Here is a 22,183-nt window from a genome sequence, read left to right as displayed (position 1 = left end):
TTTATTCTTGCAAATTAAACAGAAACTGGGGAAAGCTTCTGCACACACCTGCAGGCCCTTTTCGTCGCATCTCTGTCTGGTTTAAGACTCAGTATGAGTCAGTGCAAGCAACAAGAAGGCACAGAGAGCCAGTTAAAATGTGAGCTTTAAATCCACACAGAGCAGCTGGGGATGAACAGAGGGATTCAAATCCACAAAAACACACTTCAATCATCTTCTGAATCTAAAAGGACAAATAAAAGGTCGCTAACATTTTCTGTGGTGTAAATGTTTTACAAGACAAGAATTATGAAAAAAAGATAAAAATGTTGTATGTGATGTCTGATTTTCTTGAGCACCTTGATGGTCATTAATTACACGGTGAAACAGACCATGAAATAAACAACCAAACACAATTTGATTTATCTGCCACAAGGAGAAAATAAAAGGTTTTTATTGATCTAAAACTCTGTGACACTTCATCATTCTGCTCAGCCTGGCGAAACTTTACAACAAGACGATCTCTATCAAAGTCTGAAAGGTCATTTTTAAGGTTGGCAAATAAAAAGAAAATGAACATGATGTCTGTACTTCTATGGAATCTTTGGATCAACAGAAAACTCATTCGATATTTTCAAAGCAAGGTATCAGATATCTAACAGTTTATTTTGTTCAGTGAACAGACAGCCGCCAGAAGTCAGGAGCAGCAGAGGGGCTTTGAAATAAGCTGCACTCAGATATAAGTAGCTGATTAGTATTTTGTGAGCACATAATCCTCTGTACACTAAAGAGGGTTATGAGCTTTCAGCCATTAAAAAAATGAATATGCTCTGATTTCAGAGGAGCATTTGCTCAGCACTGACATGCTGACAAAGTAAAGCCAGACCACAACGGGGCGTGGATACGGGGCGCTGACAGTGTGGGAGATTCAGATTGTGGTGAAGAGGGGGGGGGGGGGGGGGGGGTGTTTGAAAGTGCCATATAAATAAAGTTTGAAGAGGCATGGACTCAAAATAGATTAGAGTCACAAATATGACGACTTGACAATTGACTTGAAAAAGGTCAAAATTATTTCAAACTTGGCACAAATTACACTCAAGTCTTTATTTGAGCATGAGCCTTTAGAAATATATCTGCAAGATAAAAACATACATTATATAGATTGTTTGCCACAAATAATTTCAGCTCATGAATCCTCTACAATTCCCCATAATCTTTAGACCCACAAAGGCGTGATTTGTTTAGATGGTAAGTTTTGGTAAAGGGGACATTGTGACTTGTCAAGGACTCAAAACTCAGGGCTCAGGAATTTGAACTTGAAGATGAAAAAAAAAAAGAAAGATCCATCTCTGGGTGGGACAAAGGATTATCTGGGAGCTTTGCATTACTCAGATTCTGTGATGCTTAACTCACAGCTGTCCACAGCTGTACATGCCACACTGAGACCAATGGGTGCCAAAGAATCCCCTCACAGAAGATTCTGGGATCCAAATTATCTGTACACATAAAAATATGCTCATATTGCCATGTTAATGACAGTGCAGGAAAAATGAGATACACATTTCAAAGAAAGTGTGGTGTGGCCATCTGTAAAGTAGAAACCCACAGCTCCTGTTATCAGGCTGAGGAGTCAACTTTAGACTAGATCTGGGGAAAATATCAGCCACTAGATCCATAAGAACAAGTGTTTTTTGGCACTGTCGATTCTTCTCTGGGTTCAGTGGATCAATGACTGTTCAAGCACTTAACAAAACCTCTTACGATAAATAATAATCTGAATTTGTGTGTGACACAGCCCTCATTTCTTTAGAAGTTTTGAATATGCAGGAAAAACAACATGGAGAGCCAATGTTTTAACTTACACATGGATGGAACTATGAAATAAAGTATGTGTAGGATTTTTCCTGATTCTGATCCTCGCATTATGTTTTGTTTGCTGTTTGTGTGGCTAGAGGCCAGACTAATTGAAAACCCATGAAAACAGAGACTTTTAAAATGGCTTCTTACTGCAATAAAAAAGTCTTTATATAAGAAGCCAGCCTGTGTACCAGAGAGGATTAGTATTGATATTTATTCTTCACTCTTAACTTAGGAAGCAGTGCTTTAAACCTTGGTCACTTATGCTTGCATCAACAACAAGATACTGCGGCTGAGTGCGCCGTGTTAAAACTGCTCAAAGTAAAATCTAGTTAACACTCTGAGGCTGTTCCACAACTGTTTTCAATCATAAATATATGGGATTTTGCAGGTAAAAAACAATGAATAATAAGTTTTTAAGGGCTGTCTTTATTTCAATATGCTTCCATCACTATTAAAAAACATATTTTTGTGAAATATACCTGTAATTCTCTGGTAAAGGTAAGAACTGGCTAACTCTAATCACCAATGATGTCAGAAGTTAGTTTATTTTAAGATTCTTAATGAGATCCATCCTTGTAATGCCTGTTTTTTTAACCTTTAATGCTGATCTCATTTTCAATATTTTCTGTGTTTCCAACACTGACAAGCAGAGCAGTACTTTTAGACTGTTATTGATCAACAATTTTGGGAGATTTAATAGTAGTGGATAGTACACAACAATCGACCTATTGCAACATCAAAATATCCCATTATAAGATTTGTCCTTCAAATGAATGAAAAATTGAATTTGGAATAATGGTCAGTACCAGTAGGGTAACGTTTCATCTGTCTAATGCCAGCTCTGATTCGTCTATTGATTTCTTCATTTATTCTGTATTATTCTTAAATACGAGTTATTTGTGCTTTCTTATAAGTTCATATATTACATTTCTGGCATCTAAACTGTGACATCTGTCTTATTTATGTGAAAAGTAGACATTTCAAAACCGGATTGGACTGATCTTGCGTGTAATACGTTTTTTCTATAAATCTGTGACTGGAGCACTAATGCCCCCTGCTGCTTTGTTAAAAAGGCGATAAGGATATTTCTATTTGGCCAGCAGAGGGCGACATTTAGACTGTCTGCACGTTTTACGTGTAATATTATTACGTCATCATAAAGCGACCCTGGATCACCACGAGGATATGTCTCTGTACGTTTAAATAAGAGCATTTCAGCGATAATCTGTGACGACACGTTCACAGAAAGTCTCTTTAAGCTTCGGAAGAGGGGATAAATCAGAAATGGGTGACTTGTCGTCGTTGGGCCTGTCAGACTGGCTGGTTAAACAATGTAAACAGCTAGGGATCAACAAACCCACTCCTGTCCAGGAAAACTGCTTGCCAGCCATCCTCGAAGGTGAGACAGACTTTGTGATTCCTTTTGATTGAAAACTTATCACCTGGCTGTATGCCTTTAATGTAATGAGTGTATTGGGAGCAGCAGTCACGATAAATCATGCAGTTCGTATTTACTGTATGTACCATTTTACTGGCTGTGGTTCTAATCAGAGGGAAACAAAGGAATGAACAACAAGGACATGGCATACGTCACTGAATACGGCAGATGGCTTGCAGCTAAAGAGAAATTCAGTTAATGGTTCTGATTAAATTGAGATTTCTGTGATTCGGGAGTCTGAAACCAGACGTTTGTTTTCCCAGTGTTCACTTTTTTTATTTTTATTTTTTTAGAGGTTTACAACTAGTAAGTATCCAAGTCAGATTTAAGATGAAAAGACATACAGTAGGTGTTAAGATCTAAGTTTGTGTGCATGTATGACTGTAAACCAGAGCTTGGTGAAGGTTAATGAGGTATCTTTTTCCCCCCCACACAGGTCGGGACTGTTTGGGCTGTGCCAAAACCGGAAGTGGGAAGACAGCAGCGTTTGTGTTGCCGGTGCTGCAGAAACTGTCAGAGGACCCATATGGCATCTTCTGCCTGGTGCTTACTCCCACCAGGTTAGCTGACGCAGACACGCATTTTGTTCTGTTTGTATAAAATTACGCGACACGATCGACCAATTCTTTTGTAGATATTCATGGAAATTATTATAGTCTGGTTTCCAAATCCATGAATTGTGTTGATATCACGACTCGTGATTATACTTTGGAGGATAGAGTATGTTGTCACTTCAGCTTAGGCAAAATTCCACATTCGAATTGCAGATTAATCCGTTTTTAAGAACACTTTCAACGAAGGAGATGCTTAAAATGTGATAACCGGGTCTAAAGCACCTAAGTTTCTTTCCCATATTTCCAACGCTCTCAAATGTTGTAAATCTGATGTCATGCAGGGAGCTGGCCTATCAGATCGCCGAGCAGTTCAGAGTTCTCGGGAAGCCTCTGGGTCTGAAAGACTGCATTATCGTCGGTGGAATGGGTAACTATGCACCTCACTCACACAGTTGGGAATGGCTGCAAGATTTTCTCTTGAATCCTGCATCTCGTTCTTTTTAAAACCTAGATCTAGTAGTGAGGCTGCACCTACTATACACATCCTGTATGCAGAAAAAGTCAAATAGATTTCATCTGTTGGTTGTTTGGCATTAGTATTGAACATGTTTGGTACAGTACATGGAGTCTGAACATTTTGTGTTACAGAAATCACTTAAAAAGTCAGAGACCGTATCATTTGTCTTAGGGTGAACATGATCAAACATAGCCGGTTCCTTTGGTTATCCTAAACTAATAGTAAACATTGTTCCCAGGTACCATAAACCACCCACTTGTCTTGATTCTGTGTGCTGACTCTCCTCTGTGCTTTGTTGTTGGCAGACATGGTGAGCCAGGCCATGGAGCTGTCCAACCAGCCTCATGTGGTGGTCGCAACGCCGGGTCGACTGGCTGATCACATCCGCAGCTCCGACACTTTCAGCATGAGCAAAGTCCAGTTCCTGGTGAGTTCTGGAAACCTCAAGAAATGAATAATCTGTTTGGTTATGTCCAGACTTAAATTGAGTGAATAAGTTAATTGCTGACTGGGTAGTAACTTTCTGCAGACTAAACTTTGACACAGTGAAGCTCCTTTTTGGCCCAAGATATAAAACATTAGTGGTTTCCTTTCGTCCGTGAAACCAGCAGTCTGACATTCAGATGCACAGGAAGATCAATTTGACGTTGAAGTTGCTATTTGTAACACTCAGAATTTAATTCATATGTTGAAAGAAAATGTGTTATCACTACTTTTGTTGGATGTTCATTCAGCGATTTTATGTAGTAAAAATAAAACATGGATAAGACGCGCAACAGTTTTATTTCATAACCGAACACAAGAAATGTCAATGAAATTGTAATATTTTCCTTTTTTTCAGATGAAGTAAAGGAAAAACATATGTCTATTCTAAATTAGTATTAGAATTATCAGTATTATTCTTTTTCTATGACTGCTGGTTTGTGAAATCCTCTTTGTGTGTGTGTGTCAGATTTTGGATGAGGCAGATCGGCTGCTGGAACAGGGCTGCACCGACTTCACCAAAGACCTGGAGGTGATCCTGGGGATCCTACCAGCCAAACGCCAGACGCTGCTGTTCAGTGCCACACTGACTGACACCTTGCAGGAGCTGAAGACCATTGCCATGAACAAACCTTTCTTCTGGGAAAGCACATCAGAGTAAGTAACCTGCTGCTGTCTAGCTGCAGCTTTTTCCTTCACCTGCTGCATGCCGCTGTCCAAATCATTAGTAGAGGTGGTGAGGGCTGCATTTAGTTAGATTCTCTGCCTTCAATCCTCTCTGTTACCTTTTAAAAAGGAACACAAGCCGTAGGAGAAGTTGTAGTGTGTTTCTTAAACAAATGTAGTGCAAATAACAAATGCATAAAACTGATGTGAATCTTTTTTTTTTAAGGAATTGGTTTTTCACACTATTGTTCTCAGGACACGTACAGTGGAGGAGCTGGACCAGAGGTACATCCTTACCCCGGAGAAGGTGAAGGATGCTTACCTGGTCCACCTGATCCAGATGTTTACCGACCAGCATCACGACTGGTCTATCATCATCTTTACCAACACGTGCAAGTGCGAAAGCCATGAGCGATTCAAATGTTTAGTGTTCCAGCAATTAAAAGCAAAGTTTACAGTGTGTATTTAGTTTATGTAAATCATTTACTTTTGCTTAGATATTTTACGCACATGGCAGAAGTCTTGTGCTTATGTAAAAGAAAACGTGCATTTTATTGTTCTGTAAATGTATCATTTTAAAACTCTTTTAAGGAACTGCCAGATTCTCACCATGATGCTGCGCCAATTTAACTTTCCAACCATTTCCCTGCACTCCATGATGAAACAGGTGAGACTTGTCCAAACAGCAATTTAATCTCGAGAAACCGCATCAAACTGTGATCAGTTATTTTGTAATCTACTGAAATTGTGGGAGTTGTTCTGTATTTGTCTCATTAAAAAAAAAACAAGGACGGACAAGCTGAGCTTAAAGGAGATAAAAATAGAGTGAGCCCTGAGAATAAACAACCGCTCTTCTTACCCTCCAGAAACAGCGATTTGCAAACCTCGCCAAGTTCAAGGCCAGCGTCTATAAGATCCTGATTGCAACAGATGTAGCTGCCAGGTCGGTGATCCTGAGGAGCGGCCATGTTTGTCACCAGAACTGCAAACAAACAGCAGTCCTGTTCTCATGTTTTCTGTTTGTTCTGACCGTCAGGGGTTTGGATATCCCAACTGTCCAGGTCGTCATTAACCACAACACGCCAGGCCTTCCCAAGATCTACATCCACAGAGTCGGGCGAACAGCCAGAGCAGGTGCTGTTAACCTTCAGCTTTTAGTATCAATATCAGAAACCTTAAAACCAATCCTGTACTTTTTTTTTTTTTTTCTATGCATAACATACTGTCTGCCAACTGTCTTCTATAATCTTTAAGTTGCTTGCATTTGATCCTTTGTCTGTATGAAGCCTGTACTGCTTGAGTCTCTAACGACTGGAAACAAATTCTTTGTGGGCAATTAAGCTATATCTGATACAGCTCATGAATAAGTGTATTTTACTTCTTTCGCAGGGAGGAACGGAGTGTCCATTACACTGGTGACACAGTACGACATCCACCTGGTTCATTCTATTGAAGAACAGACAAGTAAGTCACATCAGGGGCTTCGATAGTCTACGTTTCGTCTTTTATTACAAAATTTAAAAAGGACACGACACGTGTGAGGTTAAATACATGAACAGCTACACAATCTCCTCATGGCACGGCTACTAAAATCCTCAGCTTGTCTTTGAACTAAAGTGCTTTTAAGCTCCAGCAGTGTCCTCCTCGGGTCAGATTTCTTTGTGTTAACACCTTTGATTTCACAAACTGGCCTGTTGTGTTTCTGCAGAGACCAAGCTGAAGGAATATCCTGCGGAGGAGAAAGAAGTCTTGAAGATCCTCACGCAGGTCAATGTGACCCGGCGGGAGTGTGAAATAGTACGGAAGTTTCTCCTCTTTACATTCATTTATTATCTCCACTTGTGATATTTAAGTGCTTATGAGATGTCCTAAAGTAAAACTACTTCTTTATTTTAGTGACTGAAGGTGTAAAAATGTGAACCATCTATAGTCACAGCTGTTTGTTTCTAAGGGTTATATTAGTAAATTGATTTATGCTTTGACTGCAAACTCTGTTGCAGAGGCTCGAGTCAACAGATTTTGATGAGAAAAAGGAGATCAACAAGAGGAAACAGCTGATCCTGGAGGGGAAGGCAAGTGCACTTCTTTTTAAACAGTGGAGACATCCATCTGTTCATGCTCTGAATCAGTCTTGGCTTTAAGGCAAAGTTAAGTTTCATGTGTGCACACAAGTCAGGCTGAGTCAGGCATCATTTTACGGCTTCCATTCCGTAGCCCACTATCATAAATATTCATGTTTCTAATGAGAAGATTTGTATTTGAGCCTCATTGTTGTGAAAATGAGGACTGTGTTCAGTTCCAATTATTTGAAAAAGATACCTGTGCACAGCTAGGAAGTGTATTGCTGTAGACTTTAGAAATTGTCTCTTTGAGCAAAAATGTTGTAGGGCTTCTAAACTGAAATGTTACCTGTCCTGTGTTCAGTAAGAGATTTAGCTATTAATGAGGACTTCCACTTGACCGTTCACTGATTGGTGACCCTGCTGCTCTTTCAGGATCCGGAACTGGAGGCCAAGAGGAAGGCCGAGTTGGAGAAAATCAGGAGCCAGAAGAAGAAGTTTAAACAGAAAATCCAGGAGAACATTCAGAGGCAGAAACAAGGTCAACTGAAAAAGAAAGTGATGAAGAAACAGACAAAAGCAGAGTCTGCATCATCATGAAACTGCTTCTTGTACATAAAAGTTTTATTTCTGTATAATACCTGATGTGTGTTGCACGAGCAAATAAATTTCTTACCATTTAAAAACGGCTCAAATTGACAACCTTTATTGATTCAGTTAAACAAGGGAACCACCATCTCGTGATGAAACGTCACTGCAAATAAGACTTCACTTCAAATGTGTATTCACATCACATTGTGTCTAATCCATCAGTTTCATCTCTGCGTAATGAGAGAATCAACAGCTTGGATGCAAACGTTTAACAACGAAACAACTGAATCACTTCTTCAATGATCACTGAACAATGAAATTGATTGTGGCTCAGATGGGGAGGAAAAAAAAACCCAAAGCAATACAATAATAGGGCAGCAGTTGTCTTTTTAAAGCTATTAACATGTCAGTGAAGCGGGTTGATATGTTAAAACACAGCACAAATAAGATTCGCACAATGTCAACAAAACAAACAAGTCGGCATCTACCTGAAACATGATTGTCACATGTCTGTAGAAATGGAAGCAGGTGAGAAACAACTGGTCTACATTCTTACTGTGTTCAGAAAAGGTCTCTCCTACAAGACTTACAAAACTACAATCCCTTGGAGAGTTTGAGGAAGGTACAAAAGTCTTAATGAAGAGAAGGAACAGCTTACGCCTCATTCCTGTGATCAGCAAGTTGCTACAAAAGACAGAATTTAGTAAAACTACACAAAATGGCCAAATAACACTCAACTGAACATCATTAACAATGCACACAGCAGTAACTCATTTGACGAAAGCAAAGTATAGATCAACTCAGGGTTCTGGTTCAGAGTTCTCCAGGAAGGTTTAGCATCATATAGATATATCGAAAGAGGAACTACTAAAAAATACATAAAGCGGGCAAAACAGCTTCGCACAAATCTAACGTCCACTGAAGGTAAAATAAATTCTACCAGCCAGTTTTTGCTCCACAGAGAAGGAAGGTGGCTTTTTGTCATCAGCCCGTCCTCAACACAACCCAGCTGGTAAATTCACGAACCTCATCATTACATGGCCTGATTCTTTTTTACCATAAAAAAAAAGTCCTTTTTTTGTAGGTTTGTTGAGCCCTCTGCTGCCTGGAAGGTTTTTATATGCTGGTAGTCTGGTTTTAACTACATTCATGCTTGTGCTGCAGCTGTTCGTGTGAAGGTTGACCGGTTATAGGCACTGATTCTGGTTTCTCATTCATTCGTGTTTCGTTTTGTTTCATTTCATCTCCTCACCACTGTCCGGTCAGTGCTGATGGCGCTTCCACTGCATTATAATTCACTCAGGAAACAAAGGTCTTTCAAGATTGTACATTTTACAGGGTTCATTTTCAACCCAGTTATCTTTCACATTATCTCTTCTAGATTTCAGCAATATGGCCATTTGCCTGGCTGCCTTGGCTGATGTGATTATTCCGTGTCATAAGACTGGTTTGAACAAAGATGGCTCCTGTCTAGAGTTGGACTGTAAAGTCCAAAAACCACACTTTTTGCTCTAAATTTTTGACTGTGGCAATGAGCTGAACTTGTTTCCTTTCTCAGCCACCTTCCTTTTCTTATTTTTGGTGGATTGATTGCCACAACTGCCTGTAAGCCTCATCTACTACCCCCACCCCACCCCACCCCACCCCCTTGTTTACTGTCTTTCACCTCAAGCAGGGATTCGTTTGATGGGCGTGGTGAGTTCACTATCCCATGAGGAATCCCTCATTACAAAGCATCTAAGCATTTTCCTATCTGAGAATACAGAATGTTGTTAAAAAAAAATAATAATAAAAATAAAGAAAACAACAACAAAAAAACAAAACATCTGGTCATGAAGTACAGCGATACGTCAACAACCCCTGCTTTCAAAAGATTACTATAAGAAAAAAGCCTTTGCTGAAACATCACATGACACCGAGCTGAATATTCAATGCTGGTCATGTTTGATAGTTTCACTGACTTTATTAGCAATTTTGTGCTCTGTGATAAGAAAGGTACTTCAGAGAAGAAAAACTGTCCCATGACGATCGCGACATCGGTGAGACTCGCGTCTCATGCCTTTAAAAAAAAAAAAAACAACAGTCCGACATCCACGCGCCAGTCCACGGCTGACGTGCGGTCGAAACCACCCCATTAAAGACCTTGTGAATGAGCCAGTGCTCAAGGCAAATGAAAGGTATTTCAATATCAGACTCAAGCACAGAAACCAGTGTTATTATTTCCTCGCCGAGAGGGTGCGTCGACTCCTGCTTCCTTCAGAGGCTGCCGAGGTGTTTGGGCCCAGTAGAGGATTTTCTTCCCATTATAAGCCTAATCTGAAAAAGTCTGGGACATTATGCAGGTTGATAGACAACCAATATCCAGCATGGGGATTTTTTTTGTGTGCGCTGCATGTTTAAAAAAAACTTTCTGCAACCATTTCTGTCCAAGTTTGAAGAATGAATTCTACAAATTCTACTGAAGAGCTCTGATCCTCCACCGTAACAGCTTTGCTGGTTTTCCCCAGAGGCTGTACGTGTAATGGTGTTGGCTGGATCATTTTGTTGGGGGTGAATCGCTTTTGGATTCTCATGAGAGAAAGTTCATCTCTCCACTGTTTCCCTCAGCAGCCCGACCAGACGCCGCCATCTTCTCGACTTCCCTCCATCACTACGCACGGGCATCGGTTCCTGCCTCTCGCTTGTTCACGCGGCCTCCTTTTCCATCTGCTTGCCCATCTGTTAGTGCTTTCTTCTTCTTCTTCTTCTACCATCATATTTCTCTCGTTGGTCATTGGTTTGGTTTCGCTATCCCGTTGCTTTCACATGGTGCTTCGGATGTAGCAGAGGAAAACAGGTATCCATTTTATGTTTTTATTATTTCCCAGATTAAAAAGCTGATGAACTAAGCTCAGCTCAAGCCTAGCTCCCTTCTTCAGGCAATCTGGAAAACACAAAACAGGGTTTAAAACCCATGCTTCTGTGTTGTTTGAAAATTAATTGGTACAAGTTTGCCAAAATATCAGCGCTTTTATTGGGAAAAGTTAACAGCTTTCTGTGTAACTTTTCTTTTCCATTCAATGTGATTAAGTGAACTACAGGATTTATTATCCAACATGCAATACCTGGACGCTGAAACAAGAGTAAATCTCACAAATGTGCTACAATACAGCTGACAACACATTTACTGTACTTACACTTTAGTACTGTGACAGTCCGGTCACCCCGCCATGCTGGTATGCACGTTCACCCTGGTAAGTTGAGTCCTGGGACAAAGCCACATCGATCTGGGACTTGAACTCATCGCCCAGGTAACTGTCCTGTAGAGAATAATGGAAGACACATCCTTAGACACTTCAGCTTTTATGAGTGTGCCGATTCTCTTCAATCTTCTGATGCAAAACCACTTGATAACACCTCACTATTATAATTGCTGAATTTAAACTATATACATAAAGAATGCAGTCCCATGATTTAGCTTAACCATACCATACAATACTTTACTTGCTATGTTTACAGAAAAACTCAACAGGTTACATAAATATTTGATACATCTGCTCTCTTTATGAGATAGTGTGTTACCTGGGACAACTCTGGCTGGGAGAGGCCAGGCTGGCTCATCTGAGAGGGCTGGCTCATGGAGATGTAACCCTGTGTCAGTGGCCCCTGAGAAAATGACTGGGAGGCCCCGTCCTGGCTGACCTGGCTGTTCGGTCCGTTACCCTGACTGGTACCCTGGTTTCCAGAGCCGCGCATCCTCTGCCGCCCACTACGCCCAGGCTTACCCTTCATAGCACCACGGCCTTCATGTGCAAACAGCAAAAGAGAATGCAATCACCACTATATACCATAAACCTGAATGATAACCAACCACCAACAGAAAGTCAAATTATGTTGTTTAACTGACCATCGCTGAAACAAACTAGTAATGCCGTAGTTTGAGTTGCATTACCTGCAGCAGGGCCGTTGGTCTGACCCAAGTAGCTGGGTGGAGGCATTGGAGGCATCACCAAGTTGAAGGGTATAGGGATATTCATGGCCGCCATGTGACCAGGCCCTGCCCCGATCATCCCGATCTGGTCGTGCGTTTGAAAGTACATGTTGGAGGGACGTCCAGCTGAAAGAAAATTTAAAAACAAGACGTGTTAAATACATCCACTGATAACAACAAAAACAAAAACAAACATTAGACCTGGTAAATAAATACCAGTACTGCTGCGGTCATAGGCAGAGCCAGGGATGAGGGCCTCACGGGCATCGTACATGGCAGTGCTCATAAAACGCCCTCCCTGGAAAAAAAACAGTCACCATTTAGAAAGTCTTCATCCTTCAGAGATTAAGGGTGATTAAAATATTTCCTTGATTAATTATCTAGTCTAAAAATAATAATCTGGTGATTAAAAAAAACAAAAAAAAAAACACTGATAATTTTTTTCATTAAAGCCAAAAGTTAAATTAACTTAAGTTCTCTCAAGATATTGAATAAAATATCAAACTGGGAAACTGACATTTGAGATGATGGAGTCAGGAACATTTTTATTCCTTCTAACAGAGACTATAAACAGATGTAGGAGACAATTGTAAGGATCAAATGCTTCAGCGTTACATGTACACTCCGATGCTGATTAATCATTACTAATTTGATCAGAAGGAGCATGTCAAAAATGATCTATCAACCCGAGGTACTGAACATGCATGTGGTCCCACTCACGGGGTTGATGGTGTTGACCAGTTTGCGGGGCTTGCTGAACTGCATGAGGCTCTCTCTCAGGTTGTTGAGGGGTCCCTCCACAAGGACTTTCTGCTCCTTGTAGTTGTTCAGCAGGTTGTTCCACAGCGGCTGCTTGGAGAGGGCTTTGGGGTTCCCCACAATGATCACACCATATCTTTCCACACAAGACACACAGAAATTCAGATCAGTGGTGGAAGAGTGTTGCAGAGTTGATTCAATCACACTGAAGAAACTGACGATAAAAATCTGTCTGAATTTGGCTAAGTGCAGCTCTAAGAAGCATCTGATTTGCAAGGTTCCAAAGAATATTCTACACGGAACTCTAAAGGGTTTATCATAAATAAACAAGCTGACAGTGGATGACTCTATGCTGATTCTTTGAACTATCCCAAGGTCTTTACTTGGCTCTGGTCAGCGCCACGTTGAGACGGCGAGGGTCATTCAGGAAGCCGATGCCCTGGTGCTCGTTGGCACGGACGCATGACAAGATGATAAAGTCCTTCTCTCTGCCCTGGAAAGCATCCACGCTGGCGATTTCCACTTGCTAAGGCGTGACAACAGAAGGAAAGATTGCATTGTCAGAGCAGATAAAGTCATTTTCTTGGTTATCACAGAGCAACAGATGACATTTAAACCTGAGATCTGCCAATGCCTGAAATTATTCAACTACACAGGGCGTTTGATTGTACTGATGATTTTGTTAAAGGAAAAATGGAACGGGTAAATCTTATTGCCGAGGATGATCAGGTGTGTTTGTACCTGATAGAGTTTGGTGTGCAGGGAGCCGCTGAACTGCATGTACTGGACCAGGTAGGAGCGCTGACCCTCGTAAGGGGTGATGATGCCGATCTGATCAGGTTTGGCCCCTGCCTTCAGTAACCTGGTGGTGATTTTCTCCACGTTGGCTGCCTCGGTCCTTAAAACATAAGCATCAGTTAAAGCCTGCACTGCTTAATAATGCGATAAACAGCTGCAAATAAATAAACACTGGTTTGTTAGGATGATGTCACATGGAAAAAAGGCTTAAAGGAATGCTTTTCTGCCAATGTTTTTACACAATTCAACTATTTCAGTGTGCAACAGTGAAGGCTGTTGGAGAGCACCTCCTAGTTATCCCTTTTCCATTCAAACCATTCATAGCTCATTATTTATATTGTTTTAAATTACTCAAAGCAACTCAAGAAAAGGTGTGATGTTACCTGTTAAGGTATGAGGTTCCAGAGCTGGCGATTTCCTCCTGACCCTGCGTCACATAAAAGAACATGGGCTTATCTGGCTGAGGCCACTGGAAGTCAAAGCCCTTCTTGATGCGATCAGCTGGGGAAAAATAAAGATCTCATTATGTTTTGGTCTTGAAGGATTTCTTGATGTTTAAACTGCTGATGTACAGGCAACACGAAAAATGCTTTTGTAGTCCTGACAGTAGTGACAGAAATGTTTGACAAACCTGCAGTGACACCATTCTGTAGGGAGCCCTCATAGAAGATGTTGGAAGGGAACGCACTGAGAGCCGGGTGCATGCGGTACTGGACCTGCAGGCGGATTGGCCGGATTCCCAGAACCACCAATCGTTCAAACAGGGACTGAGAGAGACCTGCTTTAGCTGCTTTCTTACACATCACGACAGGACCCAGCTGGCAGTGGTCACCAACAAGAATGAGCTGGGAGAAAAAGAAAAAAAAAGAACCACACAAGTGTGTTTATTGAGTTAGTTTAATGAAAGATGTAAGAAGTTTATATTCTACTTGATATAATAATTACAAACTATGTCACATGATAGCAGGAGTCATAGCTGTCTCCTGCTTTTGCAGTAAAAACACGAGCAGTTGACATATTAGATCGGTTTGCCTTTGACCAGCTGTAAGGACGGAGATTAGAGGTCTCTTTAGGTTGTACGTGTGTATTCTGGTACCTGTTTGGCTCCCAACACCACGGGCACCATACACTCGGGCTCAGTGGCCTGGGTGCTCTCATCTATCAGGATGGAGCGGAACTGCATCTTGGCCAGGCGGGGATCTCCAGCCCCAACACAGGTGCAGCAAATCACATCTGCGTTCTAGACGATAAAGAAAATCATTTTTCATTTTTAGTGCCGTCACAAGCAGAGGAACAAAAAGGTCCCATCTAACAGTGTCAAATGTTTAAAGTGTCAAATAAAGCAGTGCAATATCTGGTTTTTCTTTTACTGTTTACTTGTTTTATCACTCAGCCTGCTGACGTTGCAGAGCACTGCTGTCATTTACACACCGAGGTTATGTCATTTACACACATGAAAGCAAGACATTGTCCGCAGAGTCAGATCTGTCTGCAGTTGCCTGATAACATATGTATTCAACAGTGGTAAAATTCCATAGTTGCCCCCGAGAAGAGGAGGACGAGGGAACAGGAGGAAAGACACAATGCAAAAAAAAAAAAAAAAAAAAAAAAATAGCAATGCAGAAATCAGTTTTTCTTACAGCACACAGAGGACGGTAGGCTGTAACTTGGACTGGGACTTTGCTTTAGATGTCGTCAATCTCGATAAGCGTTCAAAACTGCTTTTGAGCACTTTGCTTCAGATTAAAACTACTTTGTTGCCCCAGTGACTGTTTGGTGTGACACCTAAGTTAACAAAGTATCATGACTTGCTATTTTTTTTTCTGTTTTTTTTTTTTAAATGGAAGAGAAGCAAATAAATATTGATCGGCGTATCACCAGTATAAAACAAAGTGAAAACCCTCTGCACTTGCTCACCATAAGCAGCTCCCTCTCAGCAGTGCGCTTCAAAGCCCTGTAGCGTTTCTCATCAGCAGACGACAGCTCTCCAGTCTCATCCTTCAGCTGCTGTAGTTTCTGAAGCTCGGGCATACTGTGGAGACCAGGTGCAACAGATTACCCTGACTAATTCATACATAACTGTGACGTTGTTTAAAACACATTAATGCATTCTGAGATTTATTTCCATTTGGCATCTATGTTTCTTGCTTGCTGTAAATCCCAAAAGTACATGTTTACATCTCAAACTCATCTGGTTAATGAACAAAGACTCAAAATATAATGATAATGATGACACTGAATTGGCTGCTTTAGCACTAATTTTCTCTATTCCACTGACCTGTCCATGTTGCTGATCTGGTTATGGAGTGCCAGAAAAGACACTGGTGACTCGATGGCCTCCCGGCTCTTAGCACACAGCCTGACAACTTTCAGGCCGGTCTTGTCAATCTTCTCAGTCAACTGGTCCACAGCAATATTACTGGGAGCGCACACCAGAACTGGTCTACAGCACACATGCACCATGGAGAGAATAAGAACAGGAATGGTGCCTCAAGAAACTAGTTATAAAGGCAGAATAACATCAGTTCTGACATTGTAAGGATGTTAAATCTAAAAAATAAAAACTTCATAACAAATGTTTGCCTCACCCGTTGCCCTGTCTGGACAGGTGATACACAATTGTAGCAGATGTGACAGTCTTCCCAGTTCCAGGAGGACCCTGGATGAGACTCAGAGGCCTCTGCAGCACCGTCTTCACAGCGTACACCTAAGCACACACACAAAATGATTCAGCCCTACTGGGAAAAACACTTCTTTGAAGTAAAAAAAAATAAATAAATAAAATAACATTTTTGGCACCTCTAACAAATGGAATTACTTTTTTTCTTCTTTTAAAGCAGTGGCTGTCTTCACAAGCTGTCTTCATCTTAAAAATGTATATAAAATGTGCTTAACTGTTGTACATAATAGAACATAAACTATATGTTTCCCTTGTGGACCTGTTGCCTCCATGACCCAACTTTGGATAAAGGAAAGATAATGGATAGATGGATAGATAACATGAATCACAAGATACTCCGTATTCAAGTCTGACCTGTGAGTGATTGAGGTCTGGCAGGCCTTGGGCAGTGAAGCGCTTTGGCAGCTGGCACTTGATGGTGACGTCCTCAACCTCGTGGCCAAGAAGTTTGTGGTAAATGTAGCCAGACACAGAGGTCTCATCAACAGCAAAGGTTTTCAGGGCACTCTGCATCCTGCAGCAATGTATACACAAAGGTGAGTCAATTTATCGTATTTGTACAATGAAGGGAACCGCTGCTTTTACCAAAGCAGATAAACCAAAATCAATTCACATCTTATTACATAAAATAATCCTGTGAACAGTACAAATCAAATGCTTCTTTTGGAATTTAGAATTTAGGACAATAAAATTTCAGCATACCTGTCAAAGGAAGTAGATTTCCAAACAAAGTCCACCTGGAAGTTGTGTGGGATCTCCACAGGTGCTCCAACACTGCTCCGCAACTCAATTGCAATTTCATCCCCATAGTCTTTAAACGGGAGCTGTTAAGGAAATCAGGCTTATCTTCACATAATTTCTGGCAGGTAGGTGGTAGTGATGGGTGACAATGGGGGGGGGTCTGGGGTAAGCTACATTAAAGACTATATAATGCAACTGCCAACAGTCTAAAGGATACTGTCAGGGACCTTGATGACATGGCCAATGCCCTTCCACAGAGGTGCCAGGTCTCCCTTGTACCGCAGGCAGATCTCGTCACCTTGCATCAGCCGCATGTCTGGGATAGACAAAAACAAGTCAGGAGTCCGTTTATGCTGATTACCTATAAAATAAATTGCTGCAACAACAACAACAAAAAAAAAAAGACACACGCAACAACAAATCCAAACACAAAATCCACCAACGGATGTGGGAATGGAGGATGCTGCATGCAATACTGAGGACTGAAGGGAGATGGGGAGGGCTACGTGTGCGACACAGAACCACTGGTAGGAAATCAGAGTATTACCACCTGAATCTGTCTTAGGCAGTGTGAAATAGGCAATCCGCTTTTTGTTCAGCCCAAGGTCCCACCTGACTGTTATATTGTCTTGAGTCTAGAAAAAGGGAAATCAAAATATAACATAAACTACAACAAATGATTTGGCACAGATAATATCAGACATTAATTAATGGACATTAATGGAACTCTGAGGGTTCCAACAACAGCACAACTAGTCTCCAAGTATCCTTAACTCTCCCCTGTACAATTGCTGCTCAGGTACCTGTGACTCTTTAAGCTTCTTGTCGTAGTCGGCCTCCAGTTTGACCAAGGGGCCAAAGATGTTTTGGTACTGGTAAGCATCCTCGTAGCGCAGCAGCACGTGCTGGGGCTCCTCGTCCACGCCAGGTTTCTCCAGGTCTTCCAAGGTGGCCGTAGGATTATCCTTTACAGACAAAAGACAAAGTCAGAACAACTACCCCAACTATGACATTTTATCAAATACTCTCGCTCTACTGACTGATGCCTTTAAAACTAGGTGAGGAGACATCCTTATAAGCAACTGTAACACTAAAGCTATGACAGCCATTTAATATTTTAAAGTGAGTTCTAAGAGAGTTCCCCCTAAGAACATCCAAGAGGCCATCATGCATACCTTCCAGAGTTCTTCCAGCTTATTGATCTGCTGGGCAGTGATCTGACGTGCCCGAAGTTGCTCCTGCTCCGATGGGATCTTCACCAGCCAGGACAGGAAACAGCGGTCCTGGATCAGCGGTTGCCACTGCGAGCTGTCCCAGTTGATGTCCTTCAAGCTACTCTGGCTAGCACAGGGCTGCCTAGATAGATAGACCGGAAAGGTAGATGTGCGTTAGAGGTAAGCTCCCCAGACAGCAGTATAAGACATGTCATAGCACTGAGAAGTTGTTTTTACAACTCTAACACTTATTTGCTCAGAATGTAATTCTTTTAAATTACCACCAAGTTTTCATCAAGTTCTGACGACTTGATTGACACTCGTCATTTTTAGAACACTTGCTATTTAATCATACTAGGTTGGCTATCTAATGAGAAATTATATCTTTCAACTATTTTTTAGAAAAGCTATCATAAAGGTTTTTGCCAATGTTTTGCTTTCAGAAACAGGTTTAAATTGTGATCCGTCACTGATAAACTTTTTTTTTCCATTTAAACTTTCATCAGCTGGTAACAATTGAGAGACTGCAAGTGACAACTCACAGGGCTAAAATGTAAAAAAAAAAAAAACTCCCTACAAATAAAGTTGCTGGTCAACACCCCGTTTCAAATTTAGAATCTGCCTATGTAGATTCAAAAAGGTTCAATGCCATCTTTAAGGACAGAGTTGAAAGAATGTAAAGAATTTTAGGACACTGTTAGAGAATAGCTCACCAGTGCACAAAGACACACCACCTGCCACTTACCTGCACAGCAGCACCACCACAGAATCAGCTTTAGCTGGGATAAAGCCCAGGAGGAAGACGTTGCGGCAGCCACAATTGTAACACTCCAGCACGGTTTCACCCAGTGGCCCATCCTTATGCAGCGTCACCTCTTTGCACTTGGCCCTCACCATGTGGTTCACAATGTGGCTGCAAGTTAGAAAGTGGAGCAGAAACAACAGATAACATCATCAAAAACTCAACGCCACTGAATGTTGTATTGATTACTGATTGTACACCATACAGAGACACGGAACAAAACAGGATTAATGGATCAGTTCGCAATTGTGAACAAACTGGGGTTAAAATGAATTTCCTGATGGTTCTTGATAATGTCCACTGGTGGTACATCTGAATAGTGTAAACACCACCACACAGATCTTTTACCATATAGATTCAACACCATCTGAGAGCCCAAGGTTGGCTGACAAACTGACAGTATTTAATGTAAACTGTGTCAATGTTATTGTTCCTGTTACAGTTCAATGTTTGGTCTTTGTTGAAATGAATATATTTGCGGTTACAGGATGAGACAACTACAAACCTTCCAGATGTGTTGCCACGACCGTTACAGAACCACTTCTTGCTGGTATTACAATACACCACACATGCTGGGTCATGTATACCACAGTAGCTGTAAAGGCATTTAAGACACAACAGTACTTAGTAAGAATACATGAGTTGATCACAGGCAGGAAAACACAAAATAGCATTTCATTAGCCAATGCCCCATTTTAACATACACAACCCTTCCCGTTTTAACGTTTAAAAATGATAAGTTTCTCAATAACCAGCTTGTATTTTCCTTCAATGAACTTTAAGAACTGTTTTGTCTAGAGATTTAAGCTTTATTTAAAACATTTCTTGAACTTATTTTCGATATGCATAATATAAAATACTAAATAACAATTTAAGTGTACATTGAAGCTATAACATGTCAGTTTGTAAACATATTAGGAGCCACTAAATGACTTGCTATATTAATTTGTAAACTACTTATACAGCTGGTTTGTATGTTTAGTCTCCTTATTGACAAGTGAGAGTCTTAGCAGTGCAATGATCACAAAGCTTTAAAAACCGATGTGGTTATCAGTGAGGATAGTGACCGTGTGTATAGTGTAAAATCAAGCTTAATGACCAAAATAAGTAGTTACTGAAACACTGTGTAAAAGTTAGAGCAGAAGTAACAGATATAATGAAGTTATATAATCACTTCCTCTGGGGATGTTCATGTGGTATGCTAGCATGGTGTGGTTCCTGTAACAGTACCTGCAAGCGTGCACAGGTAGGTCTTTAGTGTAGTACGTGTCTTCCTCGTCTTCCTCGAAGTTGAGTTCGCCCAACAGCTGGCTGGTTTTGGCCACGGAGTCATCAACTCCACCGTTGTGAAGACCCTCATCTGGACCGTTTACCTGTAGCAGAGGCCAATCTTTACCAAACAAACTCAATGCTAACGATTAGCAGTAAACGGCTGAGGCACACAGAGCGTGTAAGCCACTTTTACTACAGCTTGACTGACTGTCAGTGCTCCTAATTACGGTCTTCGATCGTATAAGATTTACCCGTGAGTTTTGGTTTGCTTCGAACAGCTCAAAATAAAGATGCCAAGACAACTGGCGTTACTTTGGGAGTTTAGTTGACAGTGTTGCTAAGGTGCTAACCTAGCTAACTGGAAGCTAACTAAGGCGAGAACCAATAATAGCGGGCTAGCAGAGAGCCTTGGTAAGCTAGCTAACTGCCGCTAACGTCAGTAAGTCGCGCCTTTCCTGTGAAATGGAAAGCTTCGAACCTGGCTGTCCAGCTGGCTCTGGGTCTGGCCTTGAGTTTGCGTCTGGCTGGGAAGCGTGAAGTCGGTGAAGTCAAACTCGGAGCCCTGGGTGTCTGCTCCGAGCAACTCCGTTTCCTCGGTGTCCAGAAAGGTGAGGGTCTGGGAGCTCGGCCCGTACGCCTCCACACTCATCTCGACCCTTAACTTTCGTTTTAATCAACGATTTCCGGGTTTGTGTAAAGACTACTAAAATCCACACGGTGTTTATTTGTCGATATGTCTCAGAGAGCGTCACCGAGAGTCTGGATTTGAACCCAAATAAAAATGAAAACGATCAGAACCTCAAAAGCTTCTGCAGGTCCAACAGTCAGCGGCGGTGACGGACTTCCCTGCGCCGCGCAACGTGTGACGTTAACTGGAGGCTGGACAGCACAGATAGGTTATTCAGTAAGCTGTCACACTCTGTCGTTTTTTACGGATATCAAATCGGAAAAGAGTCTTTAAAGGAACTATTCTGTCCACGGGGGATCCGGCTATATATGAAAATTATACTTACATATACGTATTTCTTCTATCAAATATTAAAAAAAAAATTTTTTTGTTTTTTTTATTGTTTTCAGGATTTCAAAAATATGCTGAGAATTACCTGACCAGCTATATGCTTGAATACATCACCAAATATCAATTTTATCAAGTTTCTAGTGGATTGCCAGTCAAGTCCAGCAAAATGGGCCCCTAAAGTTTGTCTTTATATATTATGTACCTCTAAAGTATTGGCTACTTGCTTTCTTCTTTATAACTTATAAGTGAGCCTTTTAAGGAGCTTTGCATCAAAACCCAATCTTACATTGAGTTCTGAAGTCCTTTTATACTTGAATTTAATATTTTTTAAATGAAATCATCCATACATTCATCCATTTTCTTTACCCGCTTAATCCAACTGTGCGGGGGGGCTGGAGCCTATCCCAGCGGTCATCGAGCGAGAGGCGGGGTACACCCTGGACAGGTCGGCAGTCCATCACAGGGCCACACAGAGACAAACAACCACACACACACGCTCACACTCACTCTCATGGACAATTTTAGAGACACCAATAAACCTAACATGTATGCTTTTGGACGGTGGGAGGAAGCCGGAGTACCTGGAGAGAACCCACGCATACACAGGGAGAACATGCAAACTCCACACAGAAAGGCCCCGGGTGGGGATTGAACCTAGAACCCTCTTGCTGTGAGGCAACAGTGGGTACACCACATGCAGCCCCTAAATTAAATCAAAGAAAGCCAAAGTCTATATATCATTTAAGCATCAAAGCATTAGTTGCTTTCAGTTTGCCAAGTT

At 41.3% G+C, this 22,183-nt stretch overlaps 2 protein-coding genes across 5 annotated transcripts; one reads left to right on the top strand and one right to left on the bottom strand.

Moving 5' to 3' along the window:
• The first annotated feature begins 2,995 nt into the window (after window positions 1-2,995).
• Window positions 2,996-8,246, top strand: ddx49 (DEAD (Asp-Glu-Ala-Asp) box polypeptide 49). The gene is made up of 13 exons (XM_075485684.1): window positions 2,996-3,238; window positions 3,714-3,837; window positions 4,173-4,258; window positions 4,654-4,775; window positions 5,301-5,488; window positions 5,753-5,893; window positions 6,089-6,164; window positions 6,364-6,440; window positions 6,534-6,631; window positions 6,887-6,961; window positions 7,206-7,294; window positions 7,498-7,569; window positions 7,993-8,246. Exons 1-13 carry the CDS (start codon window positions 3,124-3,126, stop codon window positions 8,155-8,157), a joined length of 1,428 nt encoding a protein of 475 aa, XP_075341799.1. The 5' UTR covers window positions 2,996-3,123; the 3' UTR covers window positions 8,158-8,246.
• Window positions 8,242-21,244, bottom strand: LOC142400627 (regulator of nonsense transcripts 1). Of its 4 annotated transcripts, none has more exons than XM_075485682.1 (24): window positions 20,863-21,244; window positions 20,343-20,485; window positions 19,618-19,707; window positions 19,056-19,223; window positions 18,272-18,452; window positions 17,900-18,061; window positions 17,644-17,731; window positions 17,314-17,412; window positions 17,058-17,166; window positions 16,710-16,869; window positions 16,264-16,382; window positions 15,954-16,118; window positions 15,593-15,707; window positions 14,772-14,915; window positions 14,307-14,520; window positions 14,059-14,176; window positions 13,619-13,775; window positions 13,261-13,403; window positions 12,839-13,013; window positions 12,335-12,416; window positions 12,080-12,244; window positions 11,710-11,930; window positions 11,325-11,447; window positions 8,242-11,071 (listed from the first exon to the last, which is right to left on the bottom strand). In XM_075485682.1, exons 1-23 carry the CDS (start codon window positions 21,031-21,033, stop codon window positions 11,328-11,330), a joined length of 3,309 nt encoding a protein of 1,102 aa, XP_075341797.1. In that variant the 5' UTR covers window positions 21,034-21,244; the 3' UTR covers window positions 8,242-11,071; window positions 11,325-11,327. The 4 variants fall into 4 exon arrangements, with proteins under 4 accessions (XP_075341797.1, XP_075341798.1, XP_075341795.1 ...); XM_075485683.1 differs by having other exon boundaries at window positions 17,647-17,731; XM_075485680.1 differs by having other exon boundaries at window positions 17,314-17,731.
• Between the last annotated feature and the right edge of the window lie 939 nt (window positions 21,245-22,183).

This window comes from Odontesthes bonariensis, chromosome 15 (genome assembly GCF_027942865.1).
Source record: "Odontesthes bonariensis isolate fOdoBon6 chromosome 15, fOdoBon6.hap1, whole genome shotgun sequence".
NCBI classification, from domain to species: domain Eukaryota; kingdom Metazoa; phylum Chordata; class Actinopteri; order Atheriniformes; family Atherinopsidae; genus Odontesthes; species Odontesthes bonariensis.
This window is presented reverse-complemented; position numbering and strand designations above follow the sequence as displayed.